Below are 22,509 nucleotides of genomic sequence, written 5' to 3'. Positions count from 1 at the left end.
CACCTGCTTCTCACTGTCTCTAATATAAAAGGTAAAGGGACCCCTGACCATTAGGTCCAGTCTAGGGTTGCAGCGCTCACCTCGCATTATTGGCCGGGGGAGCCGGTGTACAGCTTCCAGGTCATGTGGCCAACATGGCAAAGCCGCTTCTGGCGAACCAGAGCAGCACACGGAAATGCCGTTTATCTTCTCGCAGTAGCGGTACCTATTTATCTACTTGCACTTTGACGTGCTTTCGAACTCCTAGGTTGGCAGGAGCTGGGACCGAGCAACGGGAGCTCACCCCGTCGCAGAGATTCGAACCGCCGACCTTCAGGCATATCAGAACATTCAGGGTCTTACTACTTAACCTTTATGTTTCGAACAGAATTTGTGTGGAGCTGATGGCATGCTTTGTGGATTCCCACGGGATGGGGCAGCGCTGGGATAAAGAGCTGTTAAAGCTTTGGACCCCCCCCCCTTTAAGGTCTGCATGCCTTTGACCATCAACATGACACAAGTTCCTACCTCCGCCAGGGTTTCCAAAACACAGGAAACGGTTTACTTGCTTCTCAAAACACTTTTGACAGCTGCCGAAAGGAACAGCAGCCAGATGAAGGCATAGGTTCGGTATAACTGTTCCCAGGCGACATTAGCAAACGTATTGTTTAAAAATGGCACAATTGAATACACAAAGCATCCTTAATATGCTGACAGATGAAACACTCATCATCGTTGTAAAGAGCATTTCTGTGGATTAAGGCTTTCCATGCTGATATGGTGTTGGGTGGGGGGGTTCAGCGAGGTCATGTATATTTCAAGGGGCCCCTAGAGGTATAGTGTATCTCTCTACCCCCTGCTGAATTATAGTCAGTGGAGACTGCACAACCAAGTGTCAGAAAATGGAGCCTTCTGTTTGGATCAACATCTCCCTCTCTCTGCAAATTCTCACCCTGTGTGCCATTTCTTGCTCGTACTCAAGTTTAGCAGAGCGTGGAGGCCTGCAGCAGACCAGGGTACATATTGAACACATTTGCAGATGAGTTGGATAGTTTGGTGTACAGCAATATGGATGGAATGCCCTATACATCTGCACACCCTGACCTCAAACATCTCTCCCTCCCTCCCTCCCTCCCTGTTGCTCCATCTTTTCATATCTCAGGGATTGTCGAAGATTACAAGCCTCCTTTCTTTGACATGGTGCCAATTGACCCCAGCTTTGACGATATGAAGAAAGTGGTTTGCATCGACCAACAGACACCCACCATCCCAAATCGGTTGTACTCAGACGTGGTGAGTGATACAGCGTCGGGAAGACTTGCTTTGTTCTAAGTAGGGAGGGTTTCTATGCAGCCGAGGGGAGGAGACCAACGAGCCAGGTCTCTTGCCCTGTCCTCGACCCTCCTAAGGAAACAAGGAGAGCGTTTAACATCATAGCTGGATGTGAACTGGGCTTGCTTGTCAAATCGAGGGACCCAGCCATAGGGGAAACTGAGCGGCACCTTCTGTGCCCAGAGAGAAATATAATAATAATAATAATTTATTATTTATACCCCGCCCATCTCGCTGGGTTTCCCCAGCCACTCTGGGCGGCTTCCAACAGAAATATTAAAATACAATATTAAAGATTAAAAGCTTCCCTAAACAGGGCTGCCTTCAGATGTTCTCTAAAAGTCTGGTAGTTGTTTTTTTTTTTTTTGACATCTGGTGGGAGGGCGTTCCACAGGGCGGGTGCCACTACCGAGAAGGCCCTCTGCCTGGTTCCCTGTAACCTGGCTTCTCGCAGTGAGGGAACCGCCAGAAGGCCCTCAGCACTGGACCTCAGTGTCCGGGCAGAGCGATGGAGGTGGAGACGCTCCTTCAGGTATACTGGATGTTCATAACATCCATGATCTCAATTGGCAGCCTTGGGTCACATCTATACCATGCGTTTAATGCACAAGAATCCCGTGCAAGAATTCTGGAAACTGTAGTTCATTAAGGGTGCTGGGAATTATAGTTCTGCAAGGGTAAACTACAGTTCCCAGAACTCTTTGGGGGAAGCCATATGCTTTAAACATCCCCAAACCTGTTGCCCCAAGGCAGATCTGGTTTAGTCAGACCATTTTGTGTTGTGTATGTTACAAAAATCAGGTGCCTCCCCTTCTCTCTGCTGAGTTGCAGTAAGATTCCAGGGGGTTCCAGGGACTCACGCAGGGTCTGTGATCCTTGGGAGAACTGAGACACAGCGGAGACTGTCGTCGCTTTAAGAAATATGATTTGTCCACCTATTTACACCTTAAGTCTCCTTGGAGGGAGTCCAGCTCTTACAACATGCTCATTTCAAGAGGGGCTTGCACCCCACAGCAGTGCAACCCTAGAGTCCAAGGTATCTCTGCCTGGCAGCCTTCACCCAGCCTGCCCAAGATGGATCCCAGTCTTTCTTCCTTCTTCCCAGCAACTCTTGCTCAAGACTCTCTTTCCCTGTCACCTCACACCCAATTAACTCTGGCAACCTTCCAAACCCCCTGTCTCTGTTTACACCTGGGTCAAGGGGGGGACACAGTTCTTTTGCATTGCCAATGGTCCTCAATGGTCCTGTATTGTTTCTTAATGGCCCTAGCTTGGCCAGGTCATTTTTTGCATGAGCTGGCCCAAGAATTTCTCTGCAGCTTACATTTCTCCCTTCACATCCCAGATAGTCAAAATACTACCATTTATTAATTTCTGGGGTTTTTTGGGTGGTCCCCCTCCCAAATCTATAACATGGAGATTTGCAATCACCCTGTGGCATTAGGATACAACATTTGGATCTCTGCCGATCTCCACATTTCTTTCCAATTAATTAAATAAGGAAATGCCTTGCTGTGAAGATAAGAATATGGGTGGAATCTCAGGAGCTCAGAGGGAGGATGACCAGGACTTTGGGTGGTCGGGAGATAAGGCTCGAGCTCAGACTGGTTCTGCCTTCCACAGCAGAAGAATTAAAAGTGCACAAACTGTGAAAACCAGGATTTGGTTGCTTTGTGCAAGTCAAGTAAGAGATGGGCAACCTCCAGGATGCTATTGGACTCCAACTTGCATTAGCCCCAGCTATCATGGCCAATGTTCACGGACAGCAGGAGCTGGAGTTCAACAACTGCTAGCATCACTGAATCTCTGTTTTCCTCTGGAAGACAGGGCATGCCCCCAATTAGCAACTGGGTTTCTTAAAGTAAAGCAGGGCTCTATTTTTAACTGTGCAAGGATGGAAGGGCCAGCAACATTGGCTCTGCTCACTCTTCTGACCCTCCAAAAGCCAAACAGAGAGAAAAGGACTCTTTCAGCCCCTGGTATAAAACACAACAGAGAGATTGGCAAGAACCTCTCCTCTGTATTGTGCATCTTAGCACCTCCTACTTAATTCGCCCAGGTCTCGTCCTATGAGCTAAGGAAGTGCTGGGCGATAGTGACTGGCCCACTGAATGGGGATTTGAACCCAGGTCTCCCTGGTCCAAGAGCCTCTGGGGCCGTCTCATGGGGAAGATGGAATTAAATTGCTATTTGCCTATTTGCGGTAGAGAAAACACCTGAGATGCAAAATGAAAGGAGGGCAGGTGCTTAAGTTGAGGAATCATAGAATTATAGAATCATAGAGTTGGAAGAGACCACAAGGGCCATCCAGTCCAACCCCCTGCCAAGCAGGAAACACCATCAAAGCATTCTTGACATATGGCTGTCAAGCCTCTGCTTAAAGACCTCCAAGGAAGGAGACTCCACCACACTTCTTGGCAGCAAATTCCACTGTCGAACAGCTCTTACTTAGGGAGCCCCAAGCCTATCACTTGCCTGTCCCTAGGAATGGGAAACTTGCAGATGTTGGACTCCAGCTCCCATGGGTCCTAGTCTGCATGGTCAGGGATGATGGGAGTTGTAGTTCAGCGACATATGGCGAGTCACAGGTCTTCCATCCTGGCCCTAGAGTATTCACAGTCCTGAGATTCCGTATCTTCAGCATGCTAGCCTATAAGGGAACCGTTTCAGCTTCCTGTAGCATGGATTTAATTTTAAAAAAAACCAATCACAATGTGAACTGGTTCATGCATCCACGTGTAAGGTGCCTGCAGGAGATAGGCTAAGTGAGTGTTGCTTGAGGTTTTTCACCCATGAGAATCTGGTAAAGGAATCGGGCGTCTGCTTCCTTATGCAGACAGATCCAGATTTTTCATTGCAGGACCGCATTCCGGGCACCACCACCCTTCCCTGAGCTTTGTTTAGATTTGTTATCATGGTGAAGCAGTTGTATAACCCTTCCACCACACCCCCAGGAGGAAAAAAATGCAACTCTGCCACTAGTTCTTCCTGCTTTTTCACCGGGAGCAGACATGAAGTCTGCGAGCCATGCTCTGTGAGACACACAGCTACCTAATGGATCAGGTTCAACATGGGGATTTTAAAAGTGTGTTGCCGTTTTCTTCTTGGGCTTCAGGCTAGAAGTGTGAACTGAAGCCGTGCAACCCCAGAGACGCATCTGCTTAGGAATACGAATTGTTGTTGGGCTTCCGTCGGAGTAAGGATGAGAATAGTATTGGGCTGCTTTTTTTTAAGAATGGTCATATAAGATTGAACGAAGACAAGGCAGATGGAAGAAGCAGGGTTGGCACTGGGTTTGAGGGGGACTTCAGCAAAGGACCTTTTGGTAAGCCCAGGTAGGCTTTCCTGTCAGCGACAAGCCGCTGACAGAAGACTGGCAAGGCTGCGATCAGCACTGGGTGGACTGAGCCACCATTTTGATTACCCACCATGCTCCTGAGCATTGCTTGGGCAAGTGGGGGTGGGGGCATAGCTGCCAAGTCTCCCGTATTCCCCGGGAAATCCCCGTTTTTCCAGCTGTTCCTAGCTGAAAAAACAGGTTGTTGTTTTTCCCGGTTTATTCTGGCGTGGTGGCCATTTTGGAACTGGGCGGAGCATGCTCAGAAGCGACTTTTGATGCTGCTCTGCCCAGTTCCAAAATGGCTGCAGTGCGACTTCTGGCGCGGTGGCCATTTTGGAACTGGGCAAAGCAGCATCAAAATTCACTTCTGCGCATGCTCCGCCCAGTTCCAAAATGGTGGCAGCGCTACTTCCGGTCTGCTACTTCCGGCCCGGTCCCTTATTTCTCCGACAGCAACTTGGCAGGTATGGGTGGGGGTGGGAAACAGAATGGCAGCTCAGTCCCAGCCACTAGGTGCTGCGGTCCCAGGGAATATTAGCACTAATGCCAAGCCTGTAAGGAACTTATTGTCACGTAAACTAAACCTGACAAAAAGAAAATATGTCCCAGCAAAAGAAAAAAGAAAAAGAAAAATTGGGATCGGAACATAAAAGTCTAAACAATATAAAAGTAAAATGATATAAACTAAGGATGTGAAAATTTTATATCATGAACAAATTAACACTAACAAAACCTTTAAATTCTCATTTTAAAAATGCAACTCAGCCTGCGCATAACTAAACCAAATGCAATTCGACCATAAGTCTTCTTCAGTGGTCTATATAGTACAGACGTACGGAACATAAAACATATACCAACAAAAGAGTTTAAAATGAATATTTAAAATGTTATGCCAGTGTTAATTTGCCCATATATTCATGATATAAAGCTTTCATATGATTAATTCATACTTTGTGGAATTTTTATGTTCGGCTCCCAAGAAGTTATTTTCATACAATTCATTCTTGCACAATAAGGACAACATATATCAAAGTATCTGTACACTCTTGAGTCGTTATAGCAGATCCATAAATCTGAGAGAAAAAGCCATCCAAATAGGGTATTGAATGAATATATGAAAGAGGGGAGGGATCCAGAATGGGTTACAAAATACCTTTCCCATACTTATGACCAGGCAGCATAATCCACAGACGAAGGCTGAAATCATAACTCATTCTGTTCCAAGGCTTGGCCTGAGTTTGTAGCAATGTTTATCACCAAGTGTTCATGTGAGATTCAGATCATCTTCCATTTAGTTTGGGCTGGGTCTTCATCAATATGCGGATGATACCCAACTCTACCTCTCTTTCAAATAAGAACCAGTGGAGGCAGTGATTGTTATGTGTGAGTGCCTGGAGGCGGTTGGAGGATGGATGGCGGCTAACAGATTGAAGTTGAATCCTGACAAGACAGAAGTACTGTTTTGGGGGGACAGGAGGCGGTCATGTGTGGAGGACTTCCTGGTCTTGAATGGGGTAACTGTGCCCCTGAAGGACCAGGTATGCAGCCTGGGAGTCATTCTGGAGCATGCTGGTGCTGTGCTATATTTTGTTTTTGACATTTGTTGTTGTTGTTGTTGAGGTTGAATTCTGACAAGACAGAAGTACTGTTTGTGGGGGACAGGAGGCGGGCAGGTGTGGAGGACTCCCTGGTCCTGAATGGAGTAACTGTGCCCCTGAAGGACCAGGTATGCAGCCTGGGAGTCATTCTGGACTCACAGCTGTCCATGGAGGCGCAGGTCAATTCTGTGTCCAAGGCAGCTGTCTACCAGCTCCATCTGGTACGCATGCTAAGACCCTACCTGCCCACCATAGCTGCCAAGTTATCCCTTTTTTACAGGGATTTTCCCTTATGCTGAATAGGCTTCCTCGCGAGAAAAGGGAAAACTTGGCAGCTATGCTGCCCACAGACTGTCTCGCCAGAGTGGTGCATGCTCTAGTTATCTCCCTCTTCAACTACTGCAATGCGCTCTACGTGGGGCTGCCTTTGAAGGTGACCCGGAAAATACAACTAATCCAGAATGCGGCAGCTAGACTGGTGACTGGGGGCGGCGGCCGAGACCATATAACACCAGTCCCGAAAGACCTACATTGGCTCCCAGTACGTTTCTGAGCATAATTCAAAGTGTTGGTGTTGACCTTTAAAGCCCTAAACGGCCAGTATACCTGAAGGAGAGTCTCCACCCCCATCGTTCAGCCCAGACACTGAGGTCCAGCTCTGAGGGCCTTCTGGCGGTTCCCTCACTGCGAGGAGTGAGGTTACAGGGAACCAGGCAGAGGACCTTCTGGGTAGTGGCGCCCGCCCTGTGGAACACCCTCCCGTCCGATGTCAAGGAAATAAACAGCTATCTGACTTTTAGAAGACATTTGTAGGCAGCCCTAGTTTAGGGAAGTTTTTAATGTTTGATCTTTTATTGTGTTTTTAGTACAGTGGTACCTCGGTTTATGAACACAATTGGTTCCGGAAGTCTGTTCATAAACTGAAGCGTTCATAAACTGAAGCGAACTTTCCTATTGAAAGTAATGGAAAGTGGATTAATCCGTTCCAGACGGGTCCGCGGAGTACTCAACCTGTAGCGTACTTAACCTGAAACATGGGTGCAATTGGTTCCAGAAGTCTGTTCATAAACTGAAGCATTCATAAACTGAAGCGAACTTTCCCATTGAAAGTAATGGAAAGTGAATTAATCGGTTCCAGATGGGTCCGCGGCGTTTGTAACCTGAAAATTCATAAACCGAGGTGTTCATAAACCGAGGTTCCACTGTATTCTGTTGGGAGCCACCCAGAGTGGCTGGGGAAACCCAGCCAGGTGGACGGGATATAAATATCATCATCATCATCATCATATTTTTATTTATTTTAAGGAGCTATACTCTGCATTTCAGTTTAATGATCTCCAAGGCAGATTACAAAGAACACAAAAGCCATGATAGCTCCCAGCTCCCCTCTGGGCAGTGTGACTCCGCAGAGAGTCAGTGAGGTGTAGGGTGGACATTTTATTTCCAGCTCCCTGGCATTTTTGCTGTTGCTATCCATATGGGACCCTCAACCCCCCCACCACCACCACCACACACACACAGAGTGTGCTGCAATGTATGGATGTCTGCAAATTGTTCTCGCTTTCCAGCATCCTAGGCTGAATGCTAGGATCTCAGTCTTCAGAGATCCAACTTCCTCATGCAGACTGAGCCACGTTTAACTGCCACTTCAACTGGAACCCCATTTGAAAATCCCGCACGCCCCCTCGGCCCCTTCTCTTGGAATATAGCCTTGTGCAAATTAGTCTCCTGGCTGCTTTTATAGGTGTCATTTTTCCAGAGCTCCCCCTTTCCTGTCTGCAAATGAGAGACAAAAACTGTTTCTTGGAACGCAGAAATCTGCTTGTGTGCTGAGTCGCACTATTAGTCCATGTACCTCTACTCTAACTTGAAGCAGTTCCCAGCGTTTCAGATAGGAGTGTATCTCAGCCCTGCCTGGAGCAGCCAAATCTGAACCTGGGACCTTTTAAATAAATGCAAAATGTGTACCGTAATCATAGGTTTGTAGGATCCAACATTACTAAAGTTTAAGCCCGGTGCCAGCAGGTGGCAAGGTTGGGCACTGGCCTCGGTGCCTCGGAAGAGCTTCTCACTCACCCAGCCCAACTGTGCTGCCACTCACTGCCATCCAAATGGGGCCCCAGTTGGCTGTTTTAGTGGCAAGTGGTGTCACTGTTGTTAATATTATAATAATAATAATAATAATAATAATAATAATAATAATAATAATAATAATTGTACCTCAACCATCAGACTGGGTTGTCCCAGCCACTCTCGGCAGCTTCCAACATATATAAAAACATAATAAAACATTACGCATTAAAAGGCTTCCCTATAAAGGGCTGCCTTCAGATTTATTCTAAAGGTTAGAAAGTTACTTACTCATCTCCTTGACATCTGATGGGAGGGTGCTGCACAGGGCAGGTGCCGCTACCGAAAAGGCCCTGTGCCTGGTTCCCTGTAGCTTCACTTCTCACAGTAAGGGAACCACCAGAAGGCTCAGAGGTGGATTTCAGTGTCCAAGCTGAATGATGACGGTGGGCCTGCTCCTTAAACAGCAACCAAGCACAGTTCCCACCTGCCATCTCAGTTTTCCCAAAAGGCAATGTCCTGGCCTATTGCTCTATGAGATATGACAAGAACTGGGATTGGAGTTGCCACCTAATTTTATCTAAAATGAAATGCTGAGGTAATTTAGGAGTTTCCCACTCAGGAGAAACATCTAAAGCATGTTGAGAGAAGAAAAAAAGATTTGGTGTGGCTACCATACTGCCAACCTAGCAGTTCGAAAGCACGTCAAAATGCAAGTAGATAAATAGGAACCGCTACAGCGGGAAAGTAAACGGCGTTTCCATGTGCTGCTCTGGTTTGCCAGAAGCGGCTTTGTCATGCTGGCCACATGACCTGGAAGCTACACGCCGGCTCCCTTGGCCAATAATGCGAGATGAGCGCGCAACCCCAGAGTCGGTCACGACTGGACCTAATGGTCAGGGGTCCCTTTACCTTTACCTTTACCTTACCATACTGCTCAACCATCCCAATTTAAGCGGGGCACCCCAGAATTATAGAAACCTTTCTTGGCTTCTGATTGGATCCTGGAATGTCTCATTTTTTTGGTCCAGCATTTTTTGGTCCAGCATTTGCACCAGAATGCTGGACCAAAAGATGTTCGGTTTTGTTTTGTTTTTTTGTCTTGACCCCTGGCATGAGTCATCTGGCTCCTGCAAGAGCTCGGGACCAAAAGACAATGAGCGTCCCATTTTGGATCACCTGGACGTTAGAGGATATGGATTAGTGAAATTTGGGAGTGGTGGGGAAGAGGGTTCCACACATCCCTAATCAACGTTATACATGTACAGGATTCTGATCACGTAGAATTATACTAGAGGGAAAGCCTATAGTAGTTGAATGTTGCATTGTCTCTGTGTGAAAATAAGATTCTCCCTCCTCCTCCCCTTTCTCTCTCTGTCTCCTCTCCCCTCACCCCTCCCTCCCAGACTTTGTGTGCCCTGGCCAAGGTCATGAAGGAATGCTGGTCCCAGAGCCCCCCAGCCAGACTCACAGCTTTGAGGATTAAAAAGACACTGAAAAAACTCAGCGACTCCTTCGACAAACCCAAACAACACTCGTAACTGCAGGGACCAGCTCTGGGACCAGGCATCAAATTTCGGACTGTTTGGCTCGGCAAGAAAGTTCAAGGTCACTTCTTCCGCCTCCAGTGTGCTAGTCCTGGCCTCTGTCCGTGGCTGCAGCAAACTTTGTTTGAAACCCGGCCAAGAGGATTTGGTCTAGAGCCCCCATGGCTGGCTGGGATTGATCCTTTGCAGGAGAATTTCATGGAACAGATGACTTGCTTCGGGCATCTTTAATTTGTTTTCTCTAGCAACAAAAAGCAAGGGGGGGGAAGAAGAAACACCCACTTCTCCTAGAACATACATTAATATAAATACCCCCTGGACCTGTAACCTGACGCCAGCCCGTCTCGCCACCAACGCCTGAAAAATGGGGAGGGATCATGCTTGGAAAGAGCACAGCTGTTCTGCCGAAGGGCCTGCTACCTTGGAAACACCACTTTAAGGACCATTCATAAACCAGTATTTAGATTGGGCCCTATAGGATCTCTGTATGTGTGTTCTGTCTGCATCATGCATATGTGCCTACAAAAGAAAAGAGAGAGCAGAAGAGGCGGCACAGACTTGCAAGAACAGGAGTGGATTCACACGGACATGTAGACAATTGTTCTGTGCCACCGGAATTTAAGCCTGGGGTGTATAGACGTATATGAGCATGGAAGGCCCTACAAAATAACCCTGGATGTGTGCAAAATATTTTTTGCAAAATGAACATGATTGTGTTGCACACTGTGAGCAAACAGGTGAGCTCCGTCAACTGGGATAAGGTCTACATCAGGGGTCAGCAAACTTTTTTAGCAGGGGGCCAGTCCACTGTCCCTCAGACCTTGTGGGGGACCAGACTATATTTTGGGGAAAAAATATGAAGACATTCCTGTGCCCAACAAATAACCCAGAGATGCATTTTAAATAAAAGGACACATTCTACTCATGTAAAAACATGCTGATTCCCGGACCGTCCGCGGGCCGGATTTAGAAGGCGATTGGGCCTCATCTGGCCCCCGGGCCTTAGTTTGGGGACCTCTGGTCTACATTCCAGTAGAATGGGCAGTAGAGTGGGCCTCATCCCTCACCCCCAGAGGCTTCCCTTATAAAATGTGTTGCATTGGACCAAAAGGGCTTTCCCTGCCTGTTCTTCCAAGCTGGGTTGCAAAAAGGGGAAATGCTTTATTGCACCCCTGGTTTGAATTCAAGCCATGACTGTTAAGGAAGAATCAGGGGCTCGTTTTAAGGCCACTCCTGATTCTTATTCCTTTCAGCCACACCTTGAAGCTTCCAGATGTCATATATGATGTCAGGTCCAGGAAATATAGGTTTGCCCCAAACAACCTGGTGAGCCAAGGTTTGGGGCCTGGCCGGGCTGTTTGCACATTGCATACACTGTGTGCATTAGTTTTCCTGTGCAGGATCAGGCCAGTGCACATGAGCAGCTTGCAAACAGGATGCCCTGGTGCATGTAACACTGCCAAAAAAATTTTTTGGGGGGGTGGAATTGGGGATGGAGGGCTTGTCCCATTTTAATCAAACATATTTTAATCAAAATATATCCATGACAGGGCAGCTGAGTGCAACCTACGTGAAAGACATGTCAACTCATTTCACAAAGAAAAAAAACTTCAAGTTGCTTCAGAAATGTAATTATTTTGCACGGAAATGTGTTTTATATTTATTAAATTTGTACCGGAAAAAAAGCACCCACACAGTTGTTCATTTTGTACGAGCCACATTATTTTTGCAGAAAGAGTGAGGGAAAATTACAGGGGGGACTTTCTATGGGGTGGCGGGTGGGGTCATTGACAGTTGAAATTACAGGATTTTGTTTGGGGAGAAAGAAAGCAACTGAAGGTAATCAAATGTTCTGTCATGGGAAGGAGCACAAAATAATGGAAAATGGCAGAAAGAAAAGAAAATTTCTTAATAACATGGAGAAGACAAAAAAAGAACTGGATCTCTACAGACTGTTTAAATCCCATTAAGGCTAGTGGGAGTTAAGAACACTAATGGCTGGTTTGTAAATAAATCCTTCTCCACTCACCTATGGCAAGTAATAATTCCCCAGTGAAACCCTACAACGGTTCCCTATTTCTTTTAAGTTGCGAATAGCCAACAGGGATGTTTAGACAGGTGGACTAGTTAAAATAAAAAGGTGGGCTTGTACGCTTTGCAGATCTATTTGCCAAGGGACAGAGACATGAAAGCAAGCCTATAGCTGAGCTGGAATTTGAAGTTGGGATTCCCTCTGTCAGATATATACTTTTGAAATGTTTTTACATTTGGGATTAAACAAATGGAATGGAATTACATTTGGGATTAACCAAATTAATGGAAAATTTGTGGGCTCCCTTGGACAAAAATGAAGACTCCAGCCAAGAATATCAGAGCAAAACAGCAGCCAATAGGCTTGGTCTTTATTGACTGTTGCAGCGGGGTGTTTTCTCTCTCACACAGGAGAAAAGAAAAAGAACCCCTCCCAAAGGTGTGCCAGCCCCTATATAAAGGTAAGGGTAAAGGGACCCCTGACCATTAGGTCCAGTCGTGACCGACTCTTGGGTTGCACGCTCATCTCGCATTATTGGCCGAGGGAGCCAGCGTATAGCTTCCAGATCATGTGGCCAGCATGACAAAGCCGCTTCTGGAAAACCAGAGCAGCACATGCTGTAGCAGTTCCTGTTTATCTACTTGCACTTTGACGTGCTTTCGAACTGCTAGGTTGGCAGGAGCTAGGACCGAGCAACGGGAGCTCACCCCGTCACAGGGATTCGAACCGCCGACCTTCTGATCAGCAAGCCCTAGGCTCAGTGGTTTAACCCTTCTGATCAGCAAGCCCTAGGCTCAGTGGTTTAACCCACAGTGCCACCTGAGCCCCTATATAGACTTTTGAAATTGCCCACCTCAAACTCAAGACCCGCCCCAGAAGCGTCATGCATCACAGAAGGGGTGTAGCCCAAGACACACACACACCCGACACGTCACACCTACATCATAGAAAGGGACGGTCTACAGCAGAAATCTGAGTACTGTACCTTGTTTATCTTCTGTATGGCAAGTTACCTGTTAATGTTGGATTACCAGGGGGCCTGGCTAGTCTTTTGAAATAATAAATACTTAGTTCCTGAGCCAGGACACAGACTCACACCCTATTCATATCTTAAATGTGTCCTTAAGGCAGGATCTTGAGAGTCCCATGGACTGCAAGAAGATCAAACCTATCCATTCTTAAGGAAATCAGCCCTGAGTGCTCCCTGGAAGGACAGATCGTGAAGCTGAGGCTCCAATACTTTGGCCACCTCATGAGAAGAGAAGAATCCTTGGAAAAGACCCTGATGTTGGGAAAGATTGAGGGCACTAGGAGAAGGGGACGACAGAGGACAAGATGGTTGGACAGTGTTCTCGAAGCTACGAACATGAGTTTGACCAAACAGCGGGAGGCAGTGCAAGACAGGAGTGCCTGGCGTGCTCTGGTCCATGGGGTCACGAAGAGTCGGACACGACTAAACGACTAAACAACAACAACAAGGCAGGATCTGTGAGCAGAGAGACAAAGGGGAGGGGTTGGTTTTTTTTTTCATTTCCTCCCTCCTCGCAGAGAAACATTTGGTCAGTTGGGGAGAGCCAAAATGGTTTTCAGTTCTGTCTTCCTGTACTGTTTGCTTGGTACATTTATGAACATTTATTATACAGTGGTACCTCGGTTTAAGTACACAGTTGGTTCTGGAAGTCCGTACTTAACCTGAAGCGTACTTAACCTGAAGCGAACTTTCCCATTGAAAGAAATGGAAAGTGGATTAGTCCGTTCCAGACAGTCCACAGAGTACTTAAACTGAAGTGTACTTAACCTGAAGCGAACTTTCCCATTGAAAGTAATGGAAAGTGGATTAATCTGTTCCCAACGGGTCCACGGAGTACTTAAACTGAAGCGTACTTAACTCGAAGTATGAGTGTAATTGGTTCTGGAAGTCCGTACTTAACCTGAAGCGAACTTTCCCATTGAAAGTAATGGAAAGTGGAATAATCCGTTCCAGACAGGTCCGCTGAGTACTTAAACTGAAAGTACTCAAACCGAGAGAAGTTGCAGTCCAGCAACATTTAGAGGGCAACACGCTGTTACCCCTGTGGGGTATAATACTGAACTCCAGTCTCTCATTCAGAGCATTGGCCTGACTCCGTATAAAACAGCTTCCTATGTTCCTAAGAGCTCGAAGATCTACAATAGTTTGCAATCAGCAACCAGTTAGCTATCAAGGCTGTATGTGCATCCAGAATATTATGTCTGGCTCCACAATTTACTTGCCTAAGAAGTTCTGAGTTCCCTGTGGTTCTGACTGGATGCTTTTATCAAGTGGTGGGTGAACAAATATTTGCACATTAAGGGCTCCTGCTCCAGCTCCAAAAGTGGATGTTAAGCTGAGCCACAAAATAGCAAACTGATAAACCTAAGGAAATTTGGATGGTATGTCATGGTGCAGCTTCTCCTCCTAAGCTTTAATCCCATTCTAGTTGTTAGCAAAGATATGCCCCCCCAAAAAATACCCCATCGGTAAAGGAGCTCTGCTGCATATTTATTTTAATCAGAAGCATGCAGGTGCACATCAATAACGTGAGTGTTAAAAAGCTGGTGGCGCTGTGGTCTAAACCACTGAGCCTCTTGGGCTTGCTGATCGGAAGGTCGGCGGTTCAAATCCCCACAACGGGGTGAGCTCCCGTTGCTTTGCTCCAGCTCCTGCCCACCTAGCAGTTTGAAAGCATGCCAGTGCAAGTAGATAAATAGCTACCGCTGCGGTGGGAAGGTGTTTCCATGCACTATGGTTTCCGTCAAGGTGTTCTGTTGTGCCAGAAGCGGTTTAGTCATGCTGGCCACATGACATGGAAAGCTGTCTGTGGACAAATGCTGGCTCCCTCGGCCTGAAAGTGAGATGAATGCCGCAACCCCATCGTCGCCTTTGGCTGGACTTAACCGTCCAGGGGTCCTTTACCTTTTTTTAAAAAAACCTTATCCAAAATGGTTCTGATTGGGGACAGAAGGACTGAGCTCCTTGCTTATTAGCTGGTGGGCAGGGGGTTTAATCCCGCTTAGTCTCTGTCCGTCCATCCATCCATCCATCCATTCCCCCCCCCCGCGCGCACGCGCGGACAGGCATGTGCCAATTTTGACAGGTGGGTGGGGAAACACACTTGTCCAGCACCTGACTTTATTACTCCCCCACCCCGGTATAGAGCTTTAAATGTACGCACATCACATTTGCAGCCACTGGAAATGCCAAGGCCATTGTTGGAAGCAGAAAAAGCCATGAACTCGCATGCCCTGCATCGCCCTGGCGCTTATCAGCCAATTCACTTCTTGTAGAATCTAGGAGTTTCCTGCTGATAACAGAAGCAAACATAGCCAGAAGAAGAAGCTGAGGGGGGAGCAGATGGAGACGAAAGAATAACTTAGGCAAAAAAAATTGTTGAAATGACTCCTTGGTTTGATTTTCTGATAAAAGTCCAGATGGTGCAATGACATTTCCTGGAATATGTGATTTCCCCCCCTCCCCCGTCACTGATTCCAGTAATGTTGCAAAACATTAAGAAATGCACAAAATGGAAGTGACCTATTAGATAGTCAAACCCTTTCCATAAGCCAAAGTTTAAAAACAGATTTGGGAAACATATTTTTTTTCCTTTGTAAAAAAAAAGTTGGGGGAGGGAAGGAGTAAAACACAACTAAACCTGCTGTTCCTTCTGGAATAGACTTGTATCCCCACCCCCTCAACCTCAACACAGATCTCCTACCTTGGAAAATCCAATATATATGATCCAATGAAAGCATTCAAAGGGTTTCGGTGTGTATTGAATATTTGGGAGGGGCGGACGTATCTTCTCGCAAGGCAGCTTGTTACTTTGGGAGAAGGCAGCTATGTCACACAGAAAATGAGACCCGAAACTAAAAGGGTGCTGCTAGGCTATTTTCATCTCTGCTAGTTTCTACACACAATCGCACATCCGTCTCTCTGCTCCATGCAGGCAAGGAAGAGGTAACATCATCAGACTTCAAGGACACTCGGGGTGCAAAATAGGGGCAGTGAGGGGGAGTGGCTTGGGAGAACTTCCAAGGGCCACATTCAGGGCACCGGGCTGAGGTTCTCCACCACGACTGTAAAGCAGCAGGATGGATGTACAGGAGTCTCCCCACTTAACGCACACTTGACTAGTGCCGAGAAATGATTAAATCAATTGATTTAAATGGCAAAAAAGGGCTCAAAACATGGGGGGGGGGAACCAGCCCGAAAAGAGCAGGAAAAGTGCAAAAATGGCGCAGAAAGAGCAGTAAAATGCCAGGAGCCTTTGCAACTGCAATCCCATCAGCCTTTGCACCGACCGTTGATGCCTGTGGAGAATTGAAGTTTGCAAAAGGAGGTTTGGAGGGAGCGACTGTGGTGGGTTTTTGTGGATTTGGGGCGGAGTTTTTGGTGCTCCCCACTATAGGTACATGTGCGGTACTCGGGAACGTCACCCACAAGTAAGCAAGGAGACGCCTGTAGTTCCATAGGCCTGTAAGGAGAAGGGCCTGCATGAATGTAACATAAAGCAAAGAAGGTACACATTATGTTTCCCTAAATCCTGTTGATACCAGGGTCCTGTGCAGGGGCAATAATGCCTCCCATCAATGGTATTCTCCTCCTTGCGCCTGCTGCATATACAACTGTCCTCCATCACTCCAGATGCCTCAACATTTCATATCCCTTCCTCCATAAAATGTCCTAGCGGTCTGCATCAAACTTCTGACATAGCATCTTCAGTGTGGCCATTATCAGCCTCCCGCTAGACAAACAAGCAAAAGCAACCCCACCGCAATCATTTGATGCTTATAATGCAAGCTCCTCGGGGCAAGGACCAGTAGCTTTGCTTATCTTAACTCATAAGGTTTCATTACACTGGTGCTGGAACATAATTAATAATAAAAATTATAATCAGGCAAAGCTAGGGCTGTTACTCTGGGTTAACGCCCAATGGGAAGGGGTACAGCTGACTAAGCTGTGGCCCCATGGCCGTCTTTACCCAGGGGTGCAAGGGGTGTGGGGTACCCGGGCGCCGAATTTGGGGAGGGGCGCCAGGCCCCCACCTAAGCTCTTAACTATCTACCTGTTATGAAATAATAAATAATTTTAATCAAGCTAGAAAAACAAAATGCATATATACCTAGGTATTACCGAAATTTATACCTACTGTTTCACTAAAGGACTTTCGACTTTGTCTGCTCATTTACCAAAGCCACACTGCTCCAGCGATGGCGCTTGTCAGACTCAACGATGGCACTTGTCATTCTCAACGGTGCCGTGCACACGAAATTAACTCTTACATCAAAATATTATGTTGTGTGGTGTCTGACATAAGCATAATAAAAGTTAATTTGGGGGCTAAACTAAATTTGGGGGGCGCTGGGCGGATCTTTGCACCCCGTCGGCACCTATGCTAAAGACCCCACTGTGTGGCCCTCCAGGCTTCATCTCCCATAAGTCGCAGCCAGTGTGCTGAATGTGATACAGCTTCATCGCAGGGCCACAGGTAACAGGGAAACTCTGTTATTGCCCGTGCAGCCTACCTCCCCCCTTGTGGACCACTCATCTAGCTTATCTCCTCTTTGACTATGTGCTGCGCCAGCAAAGCATTGTGGCTACGGACAAATTGTTTTTTGTGACAACAGCAGAGGGACAGGGAACAAATTCATTCCAATGAAGTATTGCCAACTTCGCTCTGAAACGCTTCCTCCTCCGTTCATTCCAGGGAGATTTCTGATTTTCCAGCGATCCCTTATTTGCACTCTCTGTGCATCTCTTGGCAAGGCTGCTGCAGCTGGACACGATCTCTGCTCCTTAAGCTCTGGAGAGGCCTGGGGTAACTCTTGTGCATGAACACAGGCAGAAGAGGAATTCCACAAGTGAATCATGAGCTGAGCCTTCAGAGAGAATTTAAGATGGGGATTTTCTTTTAAGTCTGGAATGCAACTGCTCCAATAGTACACATGCTCCCCAAGGGACCAGAAGCACAGTGTGTGCATGTACCGTAGCTGGAAAAGGGAGGAATGGCGCTTTGGCTTTCTGTTGCAACCAGACACATTTTAATTCAAATCCTATACTACTAGCATGGTGCAAAAAGGGCTTGGGATCAAACTCTTCTACCCTCCCTGCATTTAGCAGGATCTCATGGATGGTTTAAATGCTGGGGTCTGAAAATAGTACATTAAGACTTAGGCTATCCAGTGTCATTATGCTTGCATTTCATACAGAGCCAAAAACACATATAGCTCTAGGATAATAAAAAGATTCCTCCACATGAGTGAATACTCACCCCTCTGTACGTGGTTGCTTCCTTGAAACACAACCCTTTTCAAGGCAGCACATTTTAACGCTTAAAAAGCATATTTACACCCATTCTAAGATATTATCAATGTAGACAATACAATTAAGATGTGCCATGGAGGAGTTTTGACATGTGGGAAGTTGTCTCCTAAATGCAGAAGACATGCAACCTTATTGCACCTTAGCAACCTTGCACATGATATTATTATTATTATTATTATTATTATTATTATTATTATTATTTATTGTTTGTACCCCGCCCATCTGGCTGGGTTTCCCCAGCTATTCTGGGCGGCTTTGCTTCTATAAGCAAACTTCTCATTCATCTTCTCTGGCCTGCTCAGTGTTCAGGCACATAACAAAACAGCACCATCCAGCTAGTACAAGAGGAGAAATGTGTATGTACACTGGAAAATACGGTAAGCGAAAACTGGCTTACTAAACAGGAAGGCCAGGTTCACACACACATGCATGTGCATCGCTTGATTTCCCTACACTTGACTGATGTGCACACTGGCCTTGTTCACACATGTCCTCATCACCTGCTCACATATGATCATCACCGATGTACCAAGTGGGGGCTTGCAGGTATGAAATGCCACAAGCAGAGTTCCCATGCCACCTTGCACAGCTTTTTTAAAAAAACGAAGGCAAGTTGCACATTCAAAAATAATCAAGAATAAAGGCATCCAGCGATGTGTGAATCAAGCCTTGCGGATTGGAAATTGAACATGGGAACCGAGGCAATTAAGAAACTCTGTGCTCGGGGCAATGTGAACATTATTCCTGCAGTGTTAACATAGACGGCTAATTCCCATCACTTGGAGAGTACCGCAGGTATCCACCGCCTGCCTGCCACCTTCCGTGTGAGCGGATTATCTCAGTGCCTCCTGCACATCCCTTGCACGGAGCCTATGCCCATTGGCACATGAGGGCAAACTCATCAAGGCCATACTACTTTGAAGTTGTCCAATCTCGGACTCCAGTCAGGATCAGGCCTGGTTAGTACTTGGATGGGAGACCACCTGGGGAAGACCAGGCACCATGTGGAAAAGCACTGACTTGACATGCCACCTTCCTCCCCCCAACCCCCGCTCGCATCTGTGTGGTGTAGTGGTTAAGAGCGGTAGACTCGTTATCTGGAGAACCGGGTTCGCGTCTCCGCTCCTCCACATGCAGCTGCTGGGTGACCTTGGGCTAGACACACTTCTCTGAAGTCTCTCAGCCCCACCCACCTCACAGGGTGTCAGTTGTGGGGGAAGAGGGGAAAGGAGATTGTTAGCCGCTTTGAGACTCCTTCGGGTAGTGATAAAGCGGGATATCAAATCCAAACTCCTCTTCTTCTTCTTCTTTAGACATACCATACATACATACATATAGGAGCCAACTCCTAGGAGCTGAGGTACCTTCACCCCAACAAAAAACAGTATTAGCCACGGAGGAGACTAGCTGGATTTTTTGCCCTGGGTGAAGCCTCCAGAGGCGCACCATTGAAGCTCCCAGCCTGTGTGTGCAAATGCATGGGGGGATGCCAAACTGGATCTTTGTGTTACACACACACACACTTTTAAAAATTGATTTCCCAAATCATTGCAAATCAGTCCAAATTGTTTAAATGTAATACAAGTTCTTCAAATAATTAGGTTTACATTATACTAATGTAAAGATCTATACACAAAGCCTAAAAAATATGCATTAACCATTTGCCCCCTTTTTTAAAAATTCACAATCTCTTTCTTAAACTAGGCTTTAGCTCAACCCAGGTCAAAGCGGATGGGCATTGCCATTCAAATAGCGTGCGCGCACCGCAAAATCATGTGATCATTAGGCGTGGTGGGGCTTACCTGGTCTACCCCCCCCCACCGCCTCACACCCCCCCCCAAATATTTTATTCAAGCTGGCACTCCTGCACACAAACACACTCGCTCCCCTTTGTCTCCCTCCGCTTTTCCAGTCGGCGGACACTTTCCCTCCCCGACTTCCCTCTCCTTTAACAAGGGCCGCTTCCCCTTTAAGCCCCTTGCTGCCTCTCTCGCGCGCATGCGCACACCCCGCCCTCCCCTCGCTGCTGAGGCGCCGCTGCTGCTCTGCTGTCTGCCTTGTCTCGCGCCGCCGCCGCCGCCGCTGCCTCTCTCGCCCCGCGCGAGTTGAGGGCGAAAGCGAGGCTGCTGCCGGTTGCGCCGCCGTCGCCTCAGACCTGTCTCAGCTCCTGTCGCGAGGCCGTCGCCATGGCGAGCGGTCCGGCTCGCCGCCCGCTCCCGCCGCCCGTGGGGCCCAAGGCGCTGCTGGTGCTGCTGCTGGTGCTCGGGGGCCACCGCGGGGCCCAAGGTGAGAGGGGAGGAAGAAGAAGAAGAGGCAAGGGACCTCATCCAACATGGCGGCGGCTGCTTCAGCTCGGGGTGGGGCGTGTAAATATTGGGGAGAGGGGCGAAAGAGGGGAGACCGAAGGCGTCGCGGGGTTGGAGAGGAAGGGTCTCTTGTGTGAAGAGGCGGGGTCCCCATCCCTTAGGGGTGGGTATCTGTGTGTGTGTGAGAGAGAGAGAGAGAAATCCACCGAGAAATCCAGTCAAGCTGTCAGTGAGATTATAGGGAGGGGGTCGGCGGACCCTCCATAGAAACCCTGCCTTTGATCCTTCACTCCCAGCAGCCGTGGGGCGGGAGGGTTGGGGGGCTGCTTGCTGAGGAGCTGCCATGCCTTAGCAGAGGTGGTGTGTGTGTGTTTGCTTGTGTTGCGAGGTGCAGGCAGGGGATGGGGGGATGTGTGCTGGGGTGGGGTGGGAGGTCTGAAAGCGCTTTAAAAAATTAAAAATAATTGTGATACATCTAGGGCAGGGCCGTCCGACTTCCAAGAGACTGCGATCTACAGCCACCATAAAAACACTGGCAGTGATCTACCTAGGGGAACCGGGTGGCTGGCATCGAAATCTGGAGCTCGATTCGTCAAGAGAGACAATGGCCAACTGGAGGAGCACCTGATTTCCTCGAGGGGTGGAGGGAGGGTTGTGTTTCTCTTTAGGGGCCTTGCAATTTCTGTGATGCCTTTCTCGTGTGTGTGTGTGTGTGTGTGTGTGTGTGTGTGTGTGTGTATTTTGGGGGGGGGGGTGGAGGTCACATGAACCCGTTGCCTGTTAAGGCTCCTTGCTTCTGCCAACCCCTCTGCAGATCATAGTGAGAGATCATTGGTGAGGGATGATTTTTAAAAGCATGTTTTGAATCAATAGGCTGGCATGATGGTTGTTAATTGTGTCAACAAGTATGTAAAACTCCAGAATTTTAACTTTAAAAAAGGAGGCATGGGATGAGACTTAAAGCCCACTATCGGCCCACAGTGGAGTTCCAGTTCACCCCAAATAGCCTGCCTCTGAGAATGTTTTGGTTTCACCATTAAGTGTCCTCAGGCCTGATGACTCGAGTGTCCCCCTTGCTGTCTTAACAAAAACATCATCAAATAAGGAGCCAGTCAAAAACCAGTTCCTTATTTGCAGACCTGTTTGTTAATGTGTTGCAAAGGGAGGTGTGGGGGGGCATCAGCCTTGAGAAGGTCTTGTTTCTTAACAAAGCTTTTGATCAGGTAGGGCTAAGCATTGTATGCCACTAGACAACTATATAAACTAGTCTGTTTATATATTGATGCATCTCAGGACAACCCAGAGGTTTGTTCAAGAATCACGGTTGGTCAGCACTTGACCCTGAAAAGCCAATTCTACTTTGAAATGTAGGAATGTGGTATGAAGTGATTTTTGCCACATGACTAACTATTGGTAGTTAAAGGTGATGTGGTCCCGTGTAGAACCAATCAGCTTGTGATAAGTGTTATAGTTCTCAATCATTTCTTGTTATGGATCTCTTTGGTGACCTGGATATCCCAGGTCATGAACTGAGGGTACCTGATGCAGCCACCAAGCTGAAACCAACCAGGTCTGGGTCAGTGCTCGGATGGGAGAGCTTCTGGGAACCATGTGTGTGCTTGCTGTCTTGGATTCTGTGATGGAAAAAAGATAGGATATGAATGTACTAAATAAATCATCAAGCTACTCAGTCAGTTTACTATATGGCAAAGTCAGCTTAGATATCATTGCCCTTCTCTTTGAGCTCTTCCAGAAAGTCTTCTGGGTATAAGAATTTTGTTGTGAATAAGGAACACATGTATTCAGATGGTTTCTTTTGCCAGATAGTTGATGTGGCAATATATTTTATAAAGGCGCTCAATTTCTTGGAAGAGGGAGGATAGAGTCTGGCAATGTCTCATTCAGCTAATTGGAAATTTTGAATTTGGAGAACACTGGTAGCAAGATTATTCCCCAAGACAT

At 47.2% G+C, this 22,509-nt stretch overlaps 2 protein-coding genes across 5 annotated transcripts in view; both read left to right on the top strand.

The window, feature by feature from the left end:
- The window catches only part of ACVRL1 (activin A receptor like type 1), a 49,999-nt gene extending 38,435 nt beyond the window's left edge, over positions 1 to 11,564 (top strand). The window contains exons 9-10 of the mRNA XM_060272028.2: positions 1,142 to 1,272; positions 9,726 to 11,564. Of these exons, the coding sequence (XP_060128011.1) occupies positions 1,142 to 1,272; positions 9,726 to 9,860 (266 nt within the window). The 3' untranslated portion in view covers positions 9,861 to 11,564. The remainder of the gene's footprint in view (positions 1 to 1,141; positions 1,273 to 9,725) is intronic.
- An 8,690-nt stretch (positions 11,565 to 20,254) lies between these two features.
- Positions 20,255 to 22,509, top strand: part of ACVR1B (activin A receptor type 1B) — a 38,743-nt gene continuing 36,488 nt past the window's right edge. Inside the window, exon 1 of one of the 4 annotated variants that reach the window (XM_035103376.3) lies at positions 20,255 to 20,527. In XM_035103376.3, the coding sequence (XP_034959267.1) occupies positions 20,428 to 20,527 (100 nt within the window). In that variant the 5' untranslated portion in view covers positions 20,255 to 20,427. Of the gene's footprint in view, positions 20,555 to 22,509 lie in introns of all 4 variants that reach the window. The other 3 variants (XM_035103365.3, XM_088661327.1, XM_088661325.1) reach the window with 3 other exon arrangements.

This window comes from Zootoca vivipara, chromosome 2 (assembly GCF_965207765.1).
Source record: "Zootoca vivipara chromosome 2, rZooViv2.hap1.1, whole genome shotgun sequence".
Taxonomy (NCBI): domain Eukaryota; kingdom Metazoa; phylum Chordata; class Lepidosauria; order Squamata; family Lacertidae; genus Zootoca; species Zootoca vivipara.
Note: the sequence above shows the minus strand (reverse complement) of the source record. Positions and strands in the feature narration are given on the sequence as shown.